Raw genomic sequence first — 21,223 nt, 5'->3', positions numbered from 1 at the left:
ATTACCTAAGCCACCTAGTGAATTTTCATTTTTCTCCCAATATTGTTCTAAGGAAATTTTCTTCTAATTCCTTCTGCCGATTATAGATAACCCTTTATGGGGCTTTAAACATGGAAAGATAGTAAATAAGAAGGCTACCAAGTATAAAACATACAAAATTTCCAAACAATTTATAGCTTTCCAATTTATAGAGCTTTCCAAAATGAGAACACAACTATACAACAAAGGAATAATTGCTACTGTAGACGTATCACACAGGAAGAGGTGAGGAACGCACTTAGGAAGATGGGAAGGGCTAAGGCAGTTGGCCTGGACAACATACCGATCGAGGTATGGAAGTGTTTGGGAGAGGAAGGAGTTATGTGGTTAACCACTTTGTTTAATACTATTTTAAAAACCGAAAAGATGCCAGATCAATGGAGAAGCAGTGTAGTAGTCCCTATTTATAAGAACAAAGGAGACGCCCAATGTTGCAGTAATTACAGAGGAATCAAGCTTCTAAGCCACACGATGAAGCTATGGGAAAGAGTTATTGATGTTAGACTTAGACGGGAAACTCAGGTCAAAATGAACCAATTTGGTTTCATGCCGGGACGGTCAACTACAGAGGCAATACACATCCTAAGAAGATTAATGGAAAAATATAGAGATAAAAGCGTAGCCTGCACATGGTGTTTATTAACCTAGAAAAGGCGTACGACAGTGTGCCACGTCAGCTCCTTTGGGATTGCCTAGAGAGTAGAGGCGTTCGTGGAAAATATATAAAGATAATTAGGGATATGTATGCCAAGTCTGAAACAAGCGTGCGTGCACCTGTTGGGGATACGGACTTCTTCCCAGTAGAGGTAGGCCTTCACCAGGGATCAGCATTAAGCCCGTTCCTTTTTGCAGTAGTCCTAGATGAGTTGTCAAAGTTGATTTAGGATAATGTTCCTTGGTGCATGCTTTTCGCTGACGATATCGTGTTGATCGCAGAGAGTAAACAAGATCTGAATATGAGGCTAGAGGAGTGGCGTTCTGCTCTAGAGAGTAAAGGTTTGAAGATTAGTCGGTCAAAGACGGAGTATCTTTACTGTGACTTTGGTGGGGTAAACGATGATGAAGATGTCCAAATCGCAATTGAAGGCCAGGAGGTTCCGCAGTCAACCAAGTTCAAATACTTGGGATCGTTTGTGCAAAGTGACGGGGCCATAGATAGTGATGTAGCCCATCGTGTCCAAGCAGGATGGTGTAAATGGAGAGCTGCCACAGGGGTATTGTGCGACAAGAGGTTCCCTACTAAATTAAAGGGAAAATTTTATAGGGTTGCGATTAGACCTGCGATGCTATACGGAACAGATTGTTGGGCCATCAAGAAGACACACATGCGCAAGTTGGAGGTAGCAGAGATGAGGATGCTAAGGTGGATGTGTGGACACACAATGTTAGACCGAATAAGAAACGACGCTTTTCGGGAAAGACTAGGGGTGGCTACTATATCAGATAAGATAAGGGAAGGCAGATTGAGATGGTTTGGACATTAAAAAGGAGACAGACAACGGCTCCCGTTAGATCAGTGGAAAACCTTATTATAGAGGGGAGGAGGGGTAGAGGTAGACCCAAATTGACTTGGGATGAGAGGATTAGGCGTGATTTGCTAGAGTTGCACCTCTCTGAGGACATGGTTTAGGATATGAGTTCTTGGAGACGTAGAATTAAGGTTAAAGACCTTTAAAATGACGGGCTATTATTATTACTATCCCTTTTGCTATTGCTATTGCTATTGTGGTGGGTGTTGTGGTTGTTGTTAGTATTACTATCGTTCTTACTATTAATTCTACTTTTAGAATTATTATTTTCTACTTATTATTATTTACTAAATTCTACCGTGTGTTGTGTTTTTAGTTTACCTATTGTGAAATGTTGAATTAAACAGACTAATATCATAGTACTGTAGTTGATTGTATATATATATATATAAATATTATCTGTATATCTATTTACTTTTGAGTTGGGGGTCTCGGAAGCAACCTCTCTATCTTTAGGGATAGAGGTAAGGTGTGCCTACATCCCACCCTCCCTAGACCCTACTTATGATAGCCTAGGCTATTTGTGGTGGGAAATACTGGGTATGTTTGATTGATTGATTGATTGATTTTGACCTAATCGATAGTAGGAAACCAACTTTTAGACATATTTGTAACATCCCTGCTTTAAGTGGAATACGCCAGCGTGTAATATACATATCACTCGTAAGCTTGTAATACTATTAATAGTGACAATATAATTATTTTATTTCACAAATTTGTAAGTACACAAATAGTTTGATAATAAGACAAATATCATTACATCGTAATAATAATAAAACAAATATTATTCTTTATTTAAATATCCTAAGGTCGACTAATGATCTTCGTCCTTAGCACATCATTGAATTCAACCTGCAACACGTTTACAATAATATATTTTTGTCAGCAGCACATGTTGGTGAACGTTCATAGATTTTGCGTATGCATATATATGTGTGTGTGTGTGTGTAAAACGTTTTAGATTCACCGGTCATGAATGAAATATATTCAAGCATATAGTTAATGGAATGCAACAAAAAATAATGCCCCAACCTAGGGGAATGATAATGATACCACCATTCTCAGCAACCGAAGTTGAAGGATAGGTAGCGCAGGTAAGTCCCATCGGATCCTCCCACTTTGATGTTTGATGTTTGATGTACCAATCGATAAGCACATTGCACATTATACACGTATAGTTATCATAAACAATATGAAAGAATGTTATTAACATGCATGACATAATTGCAAATCGGTTTGTAAACAATGATCATAAAATAACGAGAAGCATGGTAACGTGTTACACCCCAAAAATGTTAAAAGTGAAAAACGGGTTATTAAAAACTCACCTTGAAAATTAGGATGATAGTTTGAACGAGTCGAACAAACGAGGCGAAGATTCACAATGGATCATCCTAAACAAGTAAATACGTATGCTATATTTTAACTAGTCTAAATGGAAAATAAACTATGATAAATTAGGACTTCGAAAATTTTGATTTAAAATGAGTATAACTAAAATGAATTAAAGTTTATATAAATAATTTGATATTTATTAGTTGAAGATTGATTTGTAAATGAATAATTATAACTTATAAATATAAGCTTAAATAACAAGATTAGAAACAATTTATAATTAAACGTTTTGTCTTTTTAGTAGCATAACAAATTAATTTATTAATTAATTAATTTAAAGGTTTTTACATGAATTATTTTAAAAAAATTATACATATTAGTTTATGTTGAATAAAAATAAACAATAATTAATTTATTCAATTAATTATTTAGAGATATCAAGAAATATCTAAATAAAACAAAATTTTATAAATCATCTTTTTAAAAGAAAGTTCATAAGTTTATTTTAAAAAGTTCATAAGTTTATAATGATCAACAGATCATAAGATTTAAATAAATATTTATGTTTGTTCTTGCAAAATAACTAAGTTTGATCCAATATTTAGAAATCAAAGTGTGTATCTTGGATATCTATGATCATAAAGAATAACTAATGAATAACTATCAACATTCAAGATAAAATCAAAACAAAAGCTATAAAATAAAATAAAATTTTTATAAATCATCTTATTTAAAAGAAAGTTCATAACTTTATGATTATCAACGGATCATAAGATTTAGCTAAATATTTATGTTTGTTCTTGCAAAATAACTAAGTTTGATCCAATATTTAGAAATCAAAGTGTTTATCTTGGATATCCATGATCATAAAGAACACCTTATGAACAACTATGATCATTCAATGTAAAATCAAAACAAAAGCTAAAAAATTTATGAAATCGTAAAACTTATTTGTTAGTGTTATCAAGTTTAAGAAAAGAATATATTGAGGTGTGAAAATAATGGAGTATTAGTTCTCTTTTTATAGTGAATTGTAGAGTTATGTTTATAGAATTTATGGAATTTAATCATATTTAATATAATTAAAAACAAAAATTAAAATGGTTTAAGAAGTTTTTAAAGTGTTTAACTCTTTTAATAAGTTTTATTTAATTAAAAAATTCATTGGTTGTTTTTTGTTTTAGTTACATATGAAAATATGGTAATAATAATAATAATAAATATCCAAGAAAATTAATTCTGATGATTTGCATGAGAAAAGTTCATGAATAAATATCATGGTTATGAATTTTTAAATAAAATTGTATAAAAATGATAACGGGATTGCAAAAGCAACATACAATAAATAAAAGGCCTATTTCATTAAACATCAAAATGGGTCGAGTTTCAAAAACGGATTTTAAAAATTAACAAATGTTACAATATTCATATTGACACCTACAAGTCGCGCATAATCGAAAGAGTTGTAGTCTCACAGTGAAACAAACTCGCCAACCTACAAACATCCCGCTTCTCAACACCAATACCGAACACCTTACTTTTTCCATATTAACCTTTAAGCCATATACAAGATAGAAGCAACGTTGTGCCCTAGTGAAATTACGAATGCTCCTAGAAGACCGTTGACTGAAAAACAAACATCATCTGCAATTGTTACACGTGGATAATATGGCAATCATTTGGTAGTGTGATACCATGAAATATGTTGCTTTCAATGGTCGTTTGCATGCGTACGCTTAAACTTTCTATGGCGATAATGGTTAGAAATAGAACCAATAAATCCTCTTGGCCCATACCACATTTAATGTGGAATTCTTTGGTAGTTTACTATAATGAAGCTCTATCAATATTCAAACATTCTCTAGTCCACATCCTTTATATATATATATATATATATATATATATATAGGGTTAGGTTAAAATAAAAACCTATTGAGTTGTGAAACTAGAAACTCATTCTCAATCATATGTTTTTAATTAAAGATTAAATCTTGTGGTGCACAATTAAAGTTAATAAAAAATGTTAACATAAATATAACTTTTTCTCTCTCCTAAAAACATATAAAAAAATTAGTAAAAAAATGTTAAAAAATAGCAAAACAGTTTTTTTTAATGTTTCGATGTTTTGTATTAAGTGTTACAACATATATTACATGTAACAAAAAAAAAAAAAAAAAAAAAAACACCGATGTTACATAGGGTTTTCGCGGGTTTCACAACTCAAGTGGGTTTTCATTCTATACTTTGCCTATATATATATATATTACCAAATCCCATTTGAGCTAGAAATGAATTAAGATAGTTCCAATTCAATGAGTCAAAAAGCTTTATCGAAGTTGAGTTTGATTAGTAAGCACTTTTTCTCATTCTTTTTTGCCTATGAAATTAACAATCTCATTAAGTGTAATATGGCATCTAGGATATGTTTATCTTCAATATATGTAGTCTGTTCCTTAGTAATGATCATCGAAATGAAATGACTAATTTATGTCTAGACGCGAGAAGTTAGAAGATTACGTTCATATAAACAATGAGTCTAATCAAGACAAAGTTCCTCAATGAAGTAGGCTCACAAAGTTTAGGAACGAGTAAGAAAAACAATTTACACCCTCTATTTGAAGTGCCTCGAGCCTAAAATTCCTTGATGAAGTTAATAAATTCGTTTTGCATTATGTCTCAAAATTCCTAAATAAATTTGAAAGCGAAGTCGTCTAGACCAAAGGTTTTTCTTCATAACAAGCGCGCATTGCAGCCCTGATTTTTTCTTAACAAAAAGTGACTCTAGTTTGAACCAATCAGAAGGCGAAATAGTAGAGAATTTGTTCCTAAATATATTCGGCTAATCCCCATATGGTGCATGCTCAAGTTTGGTTAAGAATACTTCGAAACCTAGTCTTTAATAAAATTAGGATCACGCACCAACTACCATTTATGTTCCTCCTTTCGATTTTTAATGTTTACATACATTTTTAGGATTCCATGAAAACATGTATTTATGTCGCTTTCGACGTTCCATTTCATCCTTGTTTTATGCTTAAGCTCCAACTTATATAAAAGAGAGAATATTAATCCCTTATCATACAATAGGTATGCTACTTCCGACACCATTAATTTAAAAAAAACACGTGAAACCCTAAATCTCGAAATGCCCCCTTATGCCACCACCACCACTGATCCACCACGCCTGCATCAACACTCCTCAAGCCATCTCCACCACCGCCGTTCCACGACTCGTTGTCATCAACACTCCTTCGTCACCATTACCAGCGTCGACGAGTGTCCTACAATTCGCCGAAAAAACGCGAGACGCCATCCATTTTTGTTAAAAGGTTTGTTTTAGCAATTGATCAATTGAACTTTGAAATTGTTCCAGTTAATCTTCAATTGATCAATTTTGAGTTTGAGTATAATGGGGCCCTTGAGCATTTTTCAATTACACTTAAGCGTAATCAAATTAACCATTGAGCGTTTTAGGGTTTGGAATTTAATTGAGCGTTTTAGGGTTTTAACCTTGAGCATTTCTCGCTTATCTAATGTGTGTTAAGCAATTATTGTACATTAACCTTCCTCTTGACTCTAATTGTAACGACATTTTATTCGTTATCTGTCTCAACTTCCTTTTATATTGGATATAACTCCTTTTCTTCGGCTCGGTTTCATTAATTTTGTTATTGAAATCAGATAACTACTTGCCTTCCTTAGGTCATTGGAGCATCCATCTTTATCTCTATTATATAATACGTTTTTTTTTTTATTTTTGTTTACTTATTAAAAATCTCCCGCATAAAACTCTCTCTCTATCTATATCCAACATTCCTTCTCACGAACACTTATTTTATTATTTTTCTCTTTTTGAGTTTCTAAGTATAGTGTACTTTAGTTTTTTATAACTTTTCTCTATTACAGGGATTCCAACGTGGTGGTGTTTTAGTTGTCGTTCTCTATTTTCTTCTATATTATATAGAATTCATGTATATGGAGACTCCAAGCGAATGCTCTCACACTTAATCTTTAATCCAAGATTTGATGGCAACTTTTAAGGACTTTAATTTGTTTACAAGTATGTTGTCTTTTGGTCGAAGTTAAGAACCCCTCCCAAGCTTTTGAAACGATTCTCCAAATATTATCATGAAGTAACCAAGAATTGAACCTTTTTAATGGAATTAGCCTGAAGTCTGTGTACTGGACAATGATCTGACAAGTTCCTCGGTAGGGCCATAAGAAGGCTATGTGCAAAGAACAATGTTGCAAACATGAAATCTATCAAGTTCGTTCAATTTCTTACTGTCTAGGCCTACATATATATGTACATCTCCTACTCCCATATTATATACGTTCAAACACGTGTCACAAATCTAACACTTTGAACAAAGATGGGGGAAGAAACGTGGCAATCTCTTGATTAGACTTCATCAAAGTCTCCTATAAAAAACTCACCGTCTTAGATAGACGCCTTCAGCGAGAGTAAATGAATCCGAACATGTCTTTCTTTTCGCATGATTTCTAAAGGACATAAACATTCACTAAGTTTACCACCTCCGATCCTCCTACCCTCTAACATACATATTATCATCACACCACGAGCTCCACATCTCTCGTCCAGATATCCAAACACCCGCCTCGTCAGAAGTTTGATAACCAAATTCTCTACCACAGTCGTCTAGCCACGCCCGTATCCCGTCACACCCCACTTCTCCATGCCATAGATTGTTTTTAGAACGACGACTTTCTTATATTTAGGCTACCACACCCTCCAAATTTTGAGAGCCTCGATGCCCCACTCTGGCCAGACTATTTTGTCTTAACCGGGCCCACGCTGGCTTTAGAGTTTGGCTTGGGCATTCCTCCGAGAAACCATACCGCCGACTGCCATTTGACAGCTCTTGTTTCACCACAAGAGCAGAACTCTCTGGTGTAACACACGGTGGACGAAAACCCGGGTGGGCTCAGGATTCGAACTGACAACCTTTGCACAAGGCCTAACTCAAATCTTTCATTGCCAATATTCACCCAAATATAACACAAGTGGGATTCGAACTTGAGTATCCACTGGAGAACCCAAGCCTCGTATCACTAGGCCACAAGTGTGGGATTCTCCATGCCATAGATGTTCTAAACAATAAATAATAAAATTAAAATCTGAAAAGAAAAAAAAAAGTAAATTCATGTACATGTAATGTAAGATCCCCACGGGGGGCGGCCACCGCTAAATGACCCTCTCTCCTCTTTCCATCATCCCCTGAAAAATCTAATTCATGCCCTAAATTCACTCCATACCCCAATAATAATATTATTAATTTCTAGATTCAATCAGTCACAGTCGTCAAATGGTTTCCACCAGTCCAATCTAACTCACTCACTCCTTCAGTCTTCCATGGATATTATCAAAGGCAAGTTCTTCTTCATTTCCATCCTCTTAATCTTCTTCACCTTTTCCTATATTATTTCCACCACCGATTCGGAGCATACCCACGATCCATCGGATCCAACACAACTTCTAAGCATACTCAATCAGCACATCTCTCAATTGGGTAAGCTCGATGAGCTAGTCAAAAACCTAACCGAATTGGTTGCTAAATTAGAATCACGCGTATCGGTATCGAATTCGATTCGTAAATCTGTTGATGGGTTCGAAAAGATGCCTGATTTGGAAACACCAGATCGAAAAAGTGTTGATAGTGATGATACTAATATTGGGTATGTAACAGATTCTAGGATTGAACGCTTAGGTGCTGTTTCGGTTACCAAACATAGTTTGTTTTCGTCGGAAAGGTTTCAGTTTGTGTCGGCTGTGAAATTCGACACGAATCCGACTTCGTTGAATGTTTTGCCTTTTAAGGATGTGGAAGGATTGAGCAAATACATTGCTGTTGGTGATGATATTGGGAATTTGTATGTGTTCACTCGGTACGGTGAAGTTATGCTTCAGTTCGACACGTTGACGAGTTCTCCGGTCACGGCAGTGTTGTCGTATCTTTCGGTTGTTAAAAATGAGAGTATGGTGATCACGGGACATGAGAATGGTGTGATTTTAGTTCATAAAGTGTGGGAAGTTCTGAACGGGGATGAATTGAATTCGATCCAGAAGGAAACTGTTCGTAAACTTGAGCACACTCAACCGAGCGGGTCGGGGTTGGGTATTAACATATTGGAGATTCATCATGTTGGTAGAACAAGATACATTGTGTCGATAGATGTTAGTGGTGCAATTCGGGTTTTCAAAGAAGAAGGTGAGGTTATGGGTACGATTGTTCCTAATAGTCGTCCGATTGTTGTATTGAAACAAAAGCTTTTGTTTTTGACTGAGACGGGTGCGGGGTCGTTAGATTTGAGGTCTATGAAGCTTAGAGAAGCTCCATGTGATGGGTTTAATGGGTCACATGCTTTGAATTATGTTCTTGATGCATCGGATCGTGGTAAAGCGTATGCGTTTACTTCAAGCGGTGAAGTCGTTCATTTGTTGATTTACGGTGACTTGCTTAATTTCAAGTGTCGGGTCAGGTCTAAGAAGAAGTTTGATATCGATCGTGGCCCGTTAGCGTTTGAAGCGATTAAGGGTTATTTTCTTATGGTTAGTCGAGATAAGGTGTCGGTTTATAACGTTTCTTCACAGTTATATGTGCGAGCAGGATTACCGCGTCTCGTGTTTTCAGCCGGGCTTGATGAAATTGTATCTTCGTTTTTGAACTATCGTGCAATCGGGCGGTTAGATAACAGAAAATCTGAGTCGAGTTCGTTGATCGCGAGCGATCATGAAAAGTTAGTTATTTTAAGTTTGGGAAACGGGTATATCGGGATGTATCAATCGAATCTACCCGTTACAAAAGGCGAGTTCAATACGATGTTATGGAGTACTCCGGTTTTGTTCTTTATATTGTTTCTTTTTGTAGCATGGCATTTCTTTGCTAGGAAAAAGGATGCTTTTACTTTGTTTGGGCCGGATGACCCGTTTGTAAACGGGCCTCCGACCAGCGCGGGAGAGAGAGCTTTTAGGGATCCGGGCTTGGATATGAGAAGTAGCGGGAACAATGGCAGTGATGGTGGTGGTTTAAGAGGGTTGTCGAGAAGGTATGGTTCACCGACGCGTTACGCGGGTCCCGGGTCAAACTCGTATAGACCAAGTGTTATTGACCCGAACCCGCGAGCTGGGTCGGTGGACCCGGATTTATGGGGTCGGAGTTGAAGTATAGAGGGAGTATGGAGGCTGGTGGTTTTGGTAAAAGAAGAGAGGGTTTGTTTGTGAACAGTCAGGTTGTGGATGATCATGGTAGTTAAAGTTGTTAGGTTTTGGTTGTTGTAAGTTGTTTAAGAATGCATGTTAATTGTTTTACTATGTGTTTGATGGCTTATTTTAAGAAAGTAATAATCACAAGTTATAAAGCATCAATTAATGAATTTATAGGTACTATTTTCTATCTTAGCTTTTGATTGATAATTTTGACATGTACACTCATTCTGAGTTTGTTTTTATATTTAGGGGTCAATGTGAGAAATTAAAAGAAGAGGTACGATTTTTCAAAGTTGACTAAACTGCATTTTCTGATGAACAAAACATTTTTGATTATTTTATATAAAATATCATGTTATTTCTGAGTGACTACTTGCTATTAACTTCTGTAATCATAATACCACCTTAGTTATATTTAGATTATATGTATTATAGTCTTTTAAAAATTTTAGATATGTATTTGTAGTTAGGGCTGGCCCACAGGGGGGCTGGGTGGTCGACGGTCATAGGCCCGACACCCCGATAGGCCTGAATTTTTTTTGTTTTTTTTAATTTTATATGTATTTTTATTAAAACAAGATGTATATTTAGTGTTTAAACTCATTTGCATAAATATTAGTATGGTCTAGTAGTAAAAAGGTATTACTCTCAACCAAAAGGTTACGGGTTCTAGTCTTATATGAGACATGTTTAGTCCTATTTTTATATAAAAGCTTTTTACACAATCTAAATTATAACCAATTAAGTCTATATCAAAATTAAATTGTTTAAACTTAACAAAATACTCATTTTATTTAAGGCCCAAAAAAATTTTCGCCTTTGGCCCAAATTTTTTTTTGTTTTCTGAGAGCGGGGCTGTTTGTAGTCATCTTCACTTTGTTAATATAAAATAATTCATTTTGTCTTGTTATAAATTTATGAAGGATAGGGGATATAAAGTTACTCATTTTGATTTGTTCTCAACCTTAGATATAAGATGCATATGATGATGAATACAAAAGTCATTAAAACATATGTTGAACATACATCGAACAAGACGGACGGTTTAGATCAGGTGAGGTGAATGAGTTTAGGTTATAATAGGCCATTTTAAAGTAGGGGTGAGCAGAAAACCGAATTAACTAAATCAAAACTGAATTAACCGACAAAACCGCACCGAAAAAACCGAACCGAAGCATTAACCGACGGTTAATTTTTTGTTTTTTTGAAAACCGAAATTTCGGTTTCAATTCGGTTATCCATTTTTAAAAAACCGAAAAAAACCGATTAATGATGATAAAGATAATCAAGATGACGAGGAATGGACTAAACTTTTAAGATAAATACATAAGATGATGAATAAAGATCGGGACTAAACTTTTAATGTTTTTTTAATTTTTAAACTCTATTTAACAACATAGAAGCTTATATGTGGACTTATATAAGCTTAAAATATACATTTTCATTTTTAAAATTTCTTTTTGCAATGTCAACACATAATTAGAAAAAAACCGAAAATAATCGAACCGGAACAGAAATTAACCGAAAAACCGAAAACCGGAAAACCAAAACCCAAAGGTTTGCATATTCTAATAACCGATTACTTCGATTTCGGTTTGGGTTTTACCTAATAACCAAACCGAACCGAGTCGTGCTCAGCCATATTTTAAAGTATTAGAAAACTATATAAGCCAAAATGGGGTTTCCTAAAATGTTCAATTTGCATACTCTCAACCATATTAGTTTAGTCTGAGCACCTCATAACTTCTCACAACTTGGTGCTTGAAGTTTAAATCAGTCCGAACATAAAACGCTTTGGGTTATCAAAATTCAAAAGGCAGGTTTAACTACTAGTGAAAAGATGGATATATGATACTATTGATATCTATGGTACGGTTTGTGTTAACAAAAAGATTAGTTGCAAGGATTTTAAGATCACAGGTTCGTAACCTGACTCAATGAGATTTTTCTATAGTGACGGGTTTCCTTCTTAAAGGTGTTTCAGGATGAGTCATGTCTAGAGTGTCACAGTTGATTCAAGGCTCATGATCAATCAAATACTTTATTATTGCAAGAGAAAACCGGCTCAAAAACTCATTATAATAATTCTCTTTTTATCACACCTCTAAAGCCAAGCCTTATATTTATAATCTCACCCTAACTTGGTTACAATTAAGAAACTAAACCAACTTGTCAACTTAGACCTTTCCATATTCCCCAACTTGTGAACATGGTCCGGAATTATCAGCATTGATATTCCTCCTCTAGAAAAACTTGCTCAGTTATGGATTGTTTCAAACACTGTTTAAAAATATAACAGTTTTTACGACACTTGATAGTTGCGAACCTTGGAAGAAATGTACATGTATCTTGTGAACCTTTTCTTGAAGCACGCTTTGCGCTCATTCTAGAAAAAAGGAGCCCACTCTAGAAAATTAAATAGAATTAAGTTTCTATAAATTGATTTGTCCATAGAAAAAGTTGTCTTTTATTGACTTTATTATTTATCAACTAAAAATCCTTTTGTGGTTAGTTGTGCTCTGGTAGTAGGATGTTTGGGTTTTTTTAATGGACATTTAAGTTTGATTTTTATTTATGATATTTTGGGTGAATATTGATAATTAAAAATTTAAGCTAGGCCTTACGAGATTGTCAGTTCGAATTCTGAGCCCACACGGATTTTAGTCTCACCATATGTTACGCTAGTGAGTTATGCTTTTGTGGTGGCACAACGACTATCAAGTGGCAGTCGGCGGTATTGTTTACTAGGGGAACGCCCAAGCCAAGCTTTGAAGCCAGTGTGAGCCCGATTAAGACAACATAGTCTGACCAGAATAGGACAACAGGATTCTTCAAATTGAAGAGTGCGATAGCCTAAAACACAAAAAAGTCGTGGTTATAAAAATGAATTAAAAAGGCTTTGTTGTAATTTGTGTAGATTTGAAAACAGTAAAACCCACGTTTTCCGAAGATAATATAATATGAACTTCATATTATGAAATCATATTAACTTAATTGTAATGTTAAATGTAAATAAAATGTATGTATCGTCTTTCTAGCTGTGTAAAAAATGGATAACTATCTTACTATAGCGTAAGATGAATAAGAGGACTATAAATAGAAAAGAACTAGGGCAACAGGTCTTACCCGTCAAAACCAAGTCCGACCCAAACTAGGCACGTACCTGTTTAATTATACTTGTGAACCAAGTCAACCAACCCCATTTTGTATACTTGGTCTGGGTCCTAGGTGGGTTTGACAGGCCCATGAACCGTTTAGAAACGTTGGACCCGATTATGTATTTGGGTCTTGAATTAATACTGAAGAAACACTGGATCAAACTGGATAGTCCGATCCGATATTTCCCCATATGTGAGTATACTGAAGCGCTATGAGAACAGATCCAAGCTAGTGCCTGCAAAACAGAACACCATTGAGTCTCGTTACGGGAAGGACAGAGTGGGGGGTCTTCCCGTAACCACCCTCCAGCGTGAGAATAAGTATCGTACTTTGATCAGAATAAAGTATAATACTGTGGGTGATTGCTTAAGGCTTGAGGATGTGAATGAATACCTTGAAGAGATTATCTTCGTATTTATAGCCGAGGGTGGGGGAAGGTGATTGGTGGAGTTGTCCCTGTCAAGTTATTCCTTCTCTACCTGAATGGACACGTGTCGGGGCTTTTGTTGGGTGTGACAGCCTGGTCACGGTTATGGGATGGCCATTATCTGTGCCTGTTTGTGGGATGGCCATTACGTGTCCAGGTTTCGCCTTTCCGTTGGACGATGTCGCTATCAGGGTGTATTGAGGGAATCTTCTTAGCGTAGTTTGTTACAACTGCTCTTTCAAATCACGTGGGGATCATACGTGTGATGAGTCCCTTGTATTGTTTATGGATTCCTTCCGCGGATGCTCGCATGGTGATCCGCAGGTTATAGTGGAGATCCACGAAGCATGTCTTGGACTGTGGATGGCTTTACCAGTCCACGTGTTCCTTGCGCGGATGTCTTTTGACGATCCGCGGGTCGGATAAGGGATCCGTGGGTAGCTTTGCTACCCTCCCTCTATAAATACCATTGATTGGGAAATTAATTAATCATGGAAAATTAATTAATCATACTGAAGACTAATTTAATCCTCGGCCTAATTACTTAGCCCTTATGTTGAATGTCATTCTTTCCCACGGGGGTTAAGATATAATCCGGCTAAAACGAGTAGAACCACCTGTAAAATAGAACACGTAAGCTCGTCACAAGAAGGGATGGGGGGTCTTCTCGTAACCACCCTCTGGCGTAAGAATCAATACAAGAGACCGGATATAAGTAAAATAGAAAGTATCGCGAAGAACTAGAGAGTATTCTCTCGGGAAAGTTGAGATCCCTTTATTGTTGGAGGTCAAGTGGTATTTATAACCGGATGGAGAGAATGTGTGGGTCGTGTCACACCCCAACCTAAGGCAGAAATGTCGGGGTATGAACCGCTGGTTCACAGCTCACAAGGTACTATCATAATATATAAAATATGACAATATCTATTAATTCATTTATTTCAAATTTCAATTTAAGTGCACAAGTTTCTAAACACGACAAATATAACCCAAAACAAATAAATAATCCATAACAAAATAATAATGCAAATTTCTTGATTTTATTATCTAAGATCTTTCTATTTGTTCCTCACCTTAGCTTTAAATCAACTGATAGCCTGCATATGTGTAGAAAATAAACAGATATTTGCCAACAACACATGTTGAGTGAGATGATCACTGGTTTTGACACTAATATATATATATATATATATATATATATATATATATATATATATATAATAAATGTTAAATGATAAATGTGTAAACAAAATAATACCATATTTGATTCATAGGTCATCAGTTCTTTCCAAGGTTCAACATTAACTAATTATACTACAATGTAATTATATATACACTACTTGTATATATTAATACCATATTTGATTCGCTTGGTTAACCAAGTTTTTTAGTTTGTATGTAAATTTTCCTCTTACATTATGAATATTAATGAATGGGTAGTTACATATTTCCTAAAATACATAGATTATTAAGAATAATTTGTATTTGTATTTTAAACTACTTGTATATATTAATATAATATTTTATTCGCAAGGTTAGCCAAGTTTTTTAGTTCGTATGCTAATTTTCCCATTTGTAAGGTAATGAGTTCGATTCCCATTAACAACATGAATGGCCTACTTAAATGTAATGTGTACAATAAGTATTCTTTTAATGTATAGTTGGATTAGACGAGTATGATACTAAATGATACAATTATAATTAATGGATATTAATCTCATACGCTTTTTCCCGTCAAAATTGAAATAATAAATATATCCATACTAGTTTTAGAGCCCATGTCACACATGGGATAATTTAAATTATAAAATTATAAGTAAAACAAATAATTACATAGCGTATATGAAAAAAATGTATTACATCTATGCTTGTATCTATACAATGTGTACATAAATTGATTTTATTTATATCACAAAATGAAATTTTTAAATGAACTTAATAAAAAAAATGCCCGTGCAAAAACGTACCTGAGAATGCTTCTTTCTATTGAAAATTCATTCTCGGTGTCATATACATATATAATTGAAAGAATTTTGGTTATGAACTAATTTCAAAAATAAGACTTCTCATACGATAGTAGTTCTAACCACTCAGCCTAAATACAAAAGGAGCGTTACCTTTATTGATATATTTATCAATTTACCACCCATCAAAGGAAAGTAGAACATTAGATTGTAACAATGGATGTTCTTCAAGCACTATGTTTTTCTGAGCTACACTATGAAAATATTTTGATAAGTTTCAGAGGGCTTATCGACTTTGTCATAATGACAACATAAAAAACAACATGTTAACCCATTCAATTTTGTGAATATTTTGTTTCATTTGAGCATAGTTTAGTATGTCATACTTCCTATACAATGTTCTGATCACCATTGAAAGAAAAATTAATGTTGACATAAATATTTCAAATTTGATAAAAGTTAAGCATTGATAGGCATGGAGGTGGCATATCGAAAGTGTTCCCAATGTATTCTTAAATTTTAATAGTTGAGGGGAAAATAGTCAGTTTGCCAAATCCTGAACCTTTTGATTATTTCAAAAAATGCCCTTCAAAATAAATTTGAAACCCGAATCATGTTTAAAATTTTAACTTTCATACTTTTGACATTTTAAAGTCAACACTTTAAACCCATAACAAATATGACGATAAATCTATTTTGCATTCTCAAACTTTTAAAAATACTCAAAATTTTCATTTTTGACCCTAACAAATTTTGACCAAAATGTAGTTAACTTGTACCAAACAATATATTTACCAACTTTTGACCCATAAAATCAAATTTAAGTTCCATAAAAAAACCCGAAATATGATTTGTTGTTGATTTTTAGAATTCACCAAGTATTTTGAATATATAATAAAATAATATGTTAATATTTATATTTATAAAAATATATAGATATTATATAAATATAGTGTAAAAGGAAAGTGAATAATTATTGATTTATTACATATATTAGGGTATATTAGTTTTGGAGGGAAAAAATTATGAGAATTAACCAAAACATGACAAGTGTCCACATTTATTTTACTTTATTAGAATAGGTAGATGTTCATCATTATATAGGTGGTCGTGGACATTAGCATTTTTTTCATTTTTTTTTAAGGATGATGAAAAGAAGTCCACTTAAAATTTTTCACTAAAAGCCTTCATTGATAGTTGATACCATCATGACCAAGATAAACGTGGAGTTAATATTAAGCCTTCATTAATAATAGACACCTTCATTTTTGTCTATAGTTTTATTTTCATTGCAATTTTCCTCCTTATAGTTTTGTAATATCTGTTATTTCAGTTCAAATATGTTAGCGAGTGAAGAAACACTAAATCATACTGGATAGTCCGATTAGGTATTTCCCCATATGTGGGTATTCTGAAGTGCTATGAAAACAGATCCAAGCTAGTACCAGCAAAACAGAACACCATTGAGTCTCGTCACGGGAATGACAAAGTGAGGGGTCTTCCCGTAACCACCCTCCGGCGTGAGAATCAGTACTGTATCTTGATCGGAAATAATACGAGTACCAGTATATTGCATAAGGCTTGAGAGTGTGAATGAATACCTTGAAGAGATGATCTTTGAATTTATAGCCGAAGGTGGGGGAAGGTAATTGGTGGAGTTGTCACTATTATTCCCTCTCTTCCTGAACGGACACGTGTCGAGCCTTTATTGGTTGTGACAGCCTGGACCCGTTTATGGGACATCCATTATCTATGCACGTCGTGGGATGGCCATTACGTGTCCAGGTGTCATCTTTCCGTTGGCCGATGTCGCTATCAGGTGGTATTAGAAGGATTTTCTAGAAATAGTTTGTTGCAACTGCTCTTCCATATCACGTGGGGATCATACGTGTGATGAGTCCCTTGAGTTGTTTGTGGATTCCTTCCGCGGATGCTCGCGTGGCAGTCCGCGGGTTATGGTGGAGATCCGCAAAGCGTGTCTTGGATTGTGGATGGCTTTACCAGTCTACGTGTTCCTTGCGTGGATGTCTTTCGACGATCCGCGGTTTGGATAAGGGGTCCGTGGGTAGTTTTATTACCCTCCCTCTATAAGTCTCCCCAGTCCATTGTTGCTTCCGTGATGCGATGTCGCGGGTGGATTTATGGACTTAGTTGAGGCCTTTGGCGCGAGTTGTAACTGCTGACCTTTTGGATTCCTGTTGCTTTTGAACTGGGGTACTGTTTTGGCGTCTGCGATGTGACGTCTCCCGTCTGAATCATGTCAGGAGCGATGCTCGAGGTTGGTGCACGAGTTTTTAGGTGGTTGATTCAAAATTATTTGTTTTGTCAATTCCCGCCTAACGTGTCGTCTCCTGACTAGACGGTTTCAGCGTGTGAGCTGGATCCCTCTCTCCTCGCATTAATTGCGATGCGTATATATAATAGAAACCGTCCTTCTTCCCCAATTCACTTGCAAAAAATTTTCCTTGAATCTGTTCATCTTCATCCTTTTTCTCTGCATATTTCCGTACTCTGTATTACAATGGCAGGTGGTAAGAAAGGGAAGAAGAGAGGTCGGGAGGGCAAGAAAGACTCATCCAAGGGACTTGTAGAGAACACCTGTATAAACTGGAAGGTCACTGACTTCCAAGATATCGTCAATCTATATGGGTTGGCGCCGGAGCTCCCTTCTCCGGGTTCTACGGCTGATCAACCACCTTCCGGAAAGATCGCCCTGTATGGTGAATCTTTCACCACAGGCAATTTCCGATTGCGTATCACCAAGTTTTTTGGTGATTTCTTGAGTGAATCTGGGATTCACGTCTCCTAGTTGCATCCATTCGGTATTATGAGGCTCCGGCACTTCGAGTTTTGTTGTAGGGCTCTGGAGATAGAGCCTACTGGGGATTGTTTCCTTGCAATCTACAAAATCCACGTTCGCGGGAGCTAGTTTAGCTTCACCGTGCAGGGGAAGGTAATAGGGACTGAGCCTCCGAGGAGTGCTCATGAGTGGAAGAATAAATTTTTGTGGATCTGCGCGAATGTCATTCCGTTGGCCATGACCCGCTGCTCACTGACTACCAAATTTTCCCTTCATGTTGTCGATATGGATGGCTAGGAGTGGTATGTGAAGCTTACGCGGACTCCGACCCCCATGGGTCTTATTTCGGAGTCGGCCTTGGTGCAGGTGGGGATGAGCCGCTTGTGGCCATTCCCGAATGAGCATCCCTACTTTTCTAGGGATGACAATAGTAAGTTCCTGCATCTTTGTTCCCTTTGACGTTTGCTTGTATTTATGTTTTTCTTCTCTGCAGGTGGGAACTTGCTTTTTGAAGTTCTTGTTCCGACTGTTGCGGGGAACATGTTCCGCATGCCTCTGGAGATAGACCAGAGGCTTATTCTCGAGGCTACTCATGGGAACTTCCTGTTCCCGACCCGCGGTCGCACCGAGCCTGTGGCTAATACGCTTGCAGTGGCTCAAAGTGTGTATATTCGAAACCCTAAACCTCTTACCATTATGCATCCAGACGGGACCATACTCCTTTCTTCTAGTGTGGAGTCCTCTGGTGAGGATTCAACTAGTGAGGGTTCCCCGCCCGGTACCCCGGAAAGTTTTCATTCTGGCGTATTGCGTGCTATTACAGATCTGATTCGCCGTAAGAAGAAGGCGAATAGTGCTGGTGTATCTGGCCTTGATAAAGATTCCGATACCGATGATCCCACTGGTGGGGAGGCTGATGAAGAAACTGAGGATCCTGCCATTGCGAAGGCCTTAGTTGCTGCCGATGATCCCGCTTGAGGGGAGGCTTCAAGAGTTGCCAATGATCCCAACGGTGGGGAGGCAATTAAGGGTGCCGATGATCCCGCTGGAGGGTAGGCTTCCCAAGTTGGGGGGGGGGGGGAGGGTCCTCCCCCTAAGAAGATAAAGTTGACCCGGCTCCAAGACCTGGTCAGGAAGAGGACCACCGTCCGACATCCTGCAGGTATTCGCAAGTTTGATTACTAATTTCTTGTGAATATCACTAACTTTGTGTTTTTTGTTTGGCAGCTGTCGTGGTTCCCTGCCCGCCTTCTCCGCCTCTGGAGGCTTTGCAGGAAAGGGTTGACGAGGATGTGCCTCCCAAGGATGCTGGTACGCCGCCACCTGAGGTAGAGATGGAAACCGAGGTTATGCCCCCCGAGGATGCAGCTGAAACTCCCTCAGTTTCCATGGGTGAAAAGGGGGAATCCTCGAATCCTTTATCTCAGGATCAAGGAGATTCCCATTTTCGTCCCTCATGGAATCTTGGCCCGGACGCCCTTTTTACTACTCCACGTGTGTGCCAAGAGTTCGTTGAGCACTGCCTCCCACCCTCTGAGTGTAACAGGATACACTCCCAAACTCAGGCTAGCTTGGCTCAAGCACTTAGCTATCATCTAGCTAATGTGTTGTCGACTAGCCGTGAAGTATTCTAGGGTTGGGTTGTGGGGCAGACCGATCTTGAGCGTGCGGTCAGCCACATGGTTGAAGCTGAAGGGCGAGGGATGTCGCCCAAGATAATGCCATAAAGAGAGAAGATGCTCTCCTGGCTGCCCAGGAAGAGAATAAGCGTTTGAAGGAGTGGGTAGCCTCGGATGAAGAGAAGGAAAGTCTGGAGAAGGCCTTCACTGATGCATCGGATGAACGGCACTGGCTTCTTAAATTTGACATCACCAAGGTAAATATTTCAATTATCTGTTTGTTTTATGAGAATATCATGCTGACTCTTCCTTGGCTCAAATTGTCAGGCTCATCAAGGAAGGGCCTGAGCTTGGGGATTGCTTAGCTTACTTGCTGGTCAGCTCGTCGCGGGTGGGTCACCAAGCAGGTTTCCAAGAAGGCTACACCATGGCTCGCGAGGGACGCCCACCTACGGAGTTTGAGCTTCAAGGCCAGGATTGTCAAAAGGAATATGACGCGCTGCTGTGTGTCTAATAACCCTAAAATAATGATCCTCACAACTAAGCTTTAATATTAAAACGAAAATCCTAAAACCACACACAATCGGCAAGTGTACCGATCGCAAGTAGTATAGACCTAGGAAGTCCGAGTATCGAACACGTGGACACGTAAAACGCTAACGATCACTAACCCTAAACAAGACCTACCTTAGAATAATATTATATTGATTTTTGATTTCTTTTAACTTAACTGAACCAACCTAACTGGCTGACAAAACTTACCAAAAATAGAAAACTTAACGACAAACTAACTGAGTTGACTTCGGATGGAGAAAAACGTCTACCTAGGTCTGAATCAAATTTTAGGCCTAACAAGCTAATGGATTGAATGATATCTAGACACCGGTCCCAAAGGATGACACGACTAAGGATCGCTCGGGCTCACTGGATTACCTCTCGGTCTCACTCAATAAACCCTAACTACTCAAAATCGCCTAAAACGACCATACCGGGCAACAATTGCTAACGTGTTCTAATGCTAGATCACCTCTCGGTCTCACCAACACTCAACCCTAATGGCAATGAATACTACACAACCAAGAATAGAGGAACAATTCAACTTAAACTAAAATAGATAAACTAG

At 37.0% G+C, this 21,223-nt stretch overlaps 1 protein-coding gene and 1 pseudogene across 1 annotated transcript; both read left to right on the top strand.

The window, feature by feature from the left end:
• Window positions 1-285: 285 nt before the first annotated feature.
• Window positions 286-1,936, top strand: LOC143544855 (uncharacterized). Its single transcript, XM_077036847.1, has 3 exons — window positions 286-609; window positions 924-1,253; window positions 1,916-1,936. Exons 1-3 carry the CDS (start codon window positions 286-288, stop codon window positions 1,934-1,936), a joined length of 675 nt encoding a protein of 224 aa, XP_076892962.1.
• Window positions 1,937-8,090: 6,154 nt separating this feature from the next.
• LOC143545237 (putative membrane protein At1g75140 pseudogene) lies at window positions 8,091-10,241 on the top strand (annotated as a pseudogene).
• The last annotated feature ends 10,982 nt before the right edge of the window (window positions 10,242-21,223 follow it).

Source organism: Bidens hawaiensis, unplaced genomic scaffold (assembly GCF_021521415.1).
Source record: "Bidens hawaiensis isolate Kalapana, Puna unplaced genomic scaffold, B.hawaiensis_p1.1 tig00000904_1, whole genome shotgun sequence".
NCBI classification, from domain to species: domain Eukaryota; kingdom Viridiplantae; phylum Streptophyta; class Magnoliopsida; order Asterales; family Asteraceae; genus Bidens; species Bidens hawaiensis.
The sequence above is the reverse complement of the archived record's forward strand: the minus strand, read 5'-3'. Positions and strand labels throughout refer to the sequence as shown.

Excerpts from the sequence above, each read along its gene's own strand:
- LOC143544855 (XM_077036847.1), top strand. The coding sequence starts at position 286 with ATGGGAAGGGCTAAGGCAGTTGGCCTGGACAACATACCGATCGAGGTA. Across the intron at positions 610-923 it reads CGGGACGGTCAACTACAGAG|GATAATGTTCCTTGGTGCAT; the intron begins GCAATACACATC and ends AAGTTGATTTAG. Across the intron at positions 1,254-1,915 it reads AATGGAGAGCTGCCACAGGG|ACTAATATCATAGTACTGTA; the intron begins GTATTGTGCGAC and ends TGAATTAAACAG.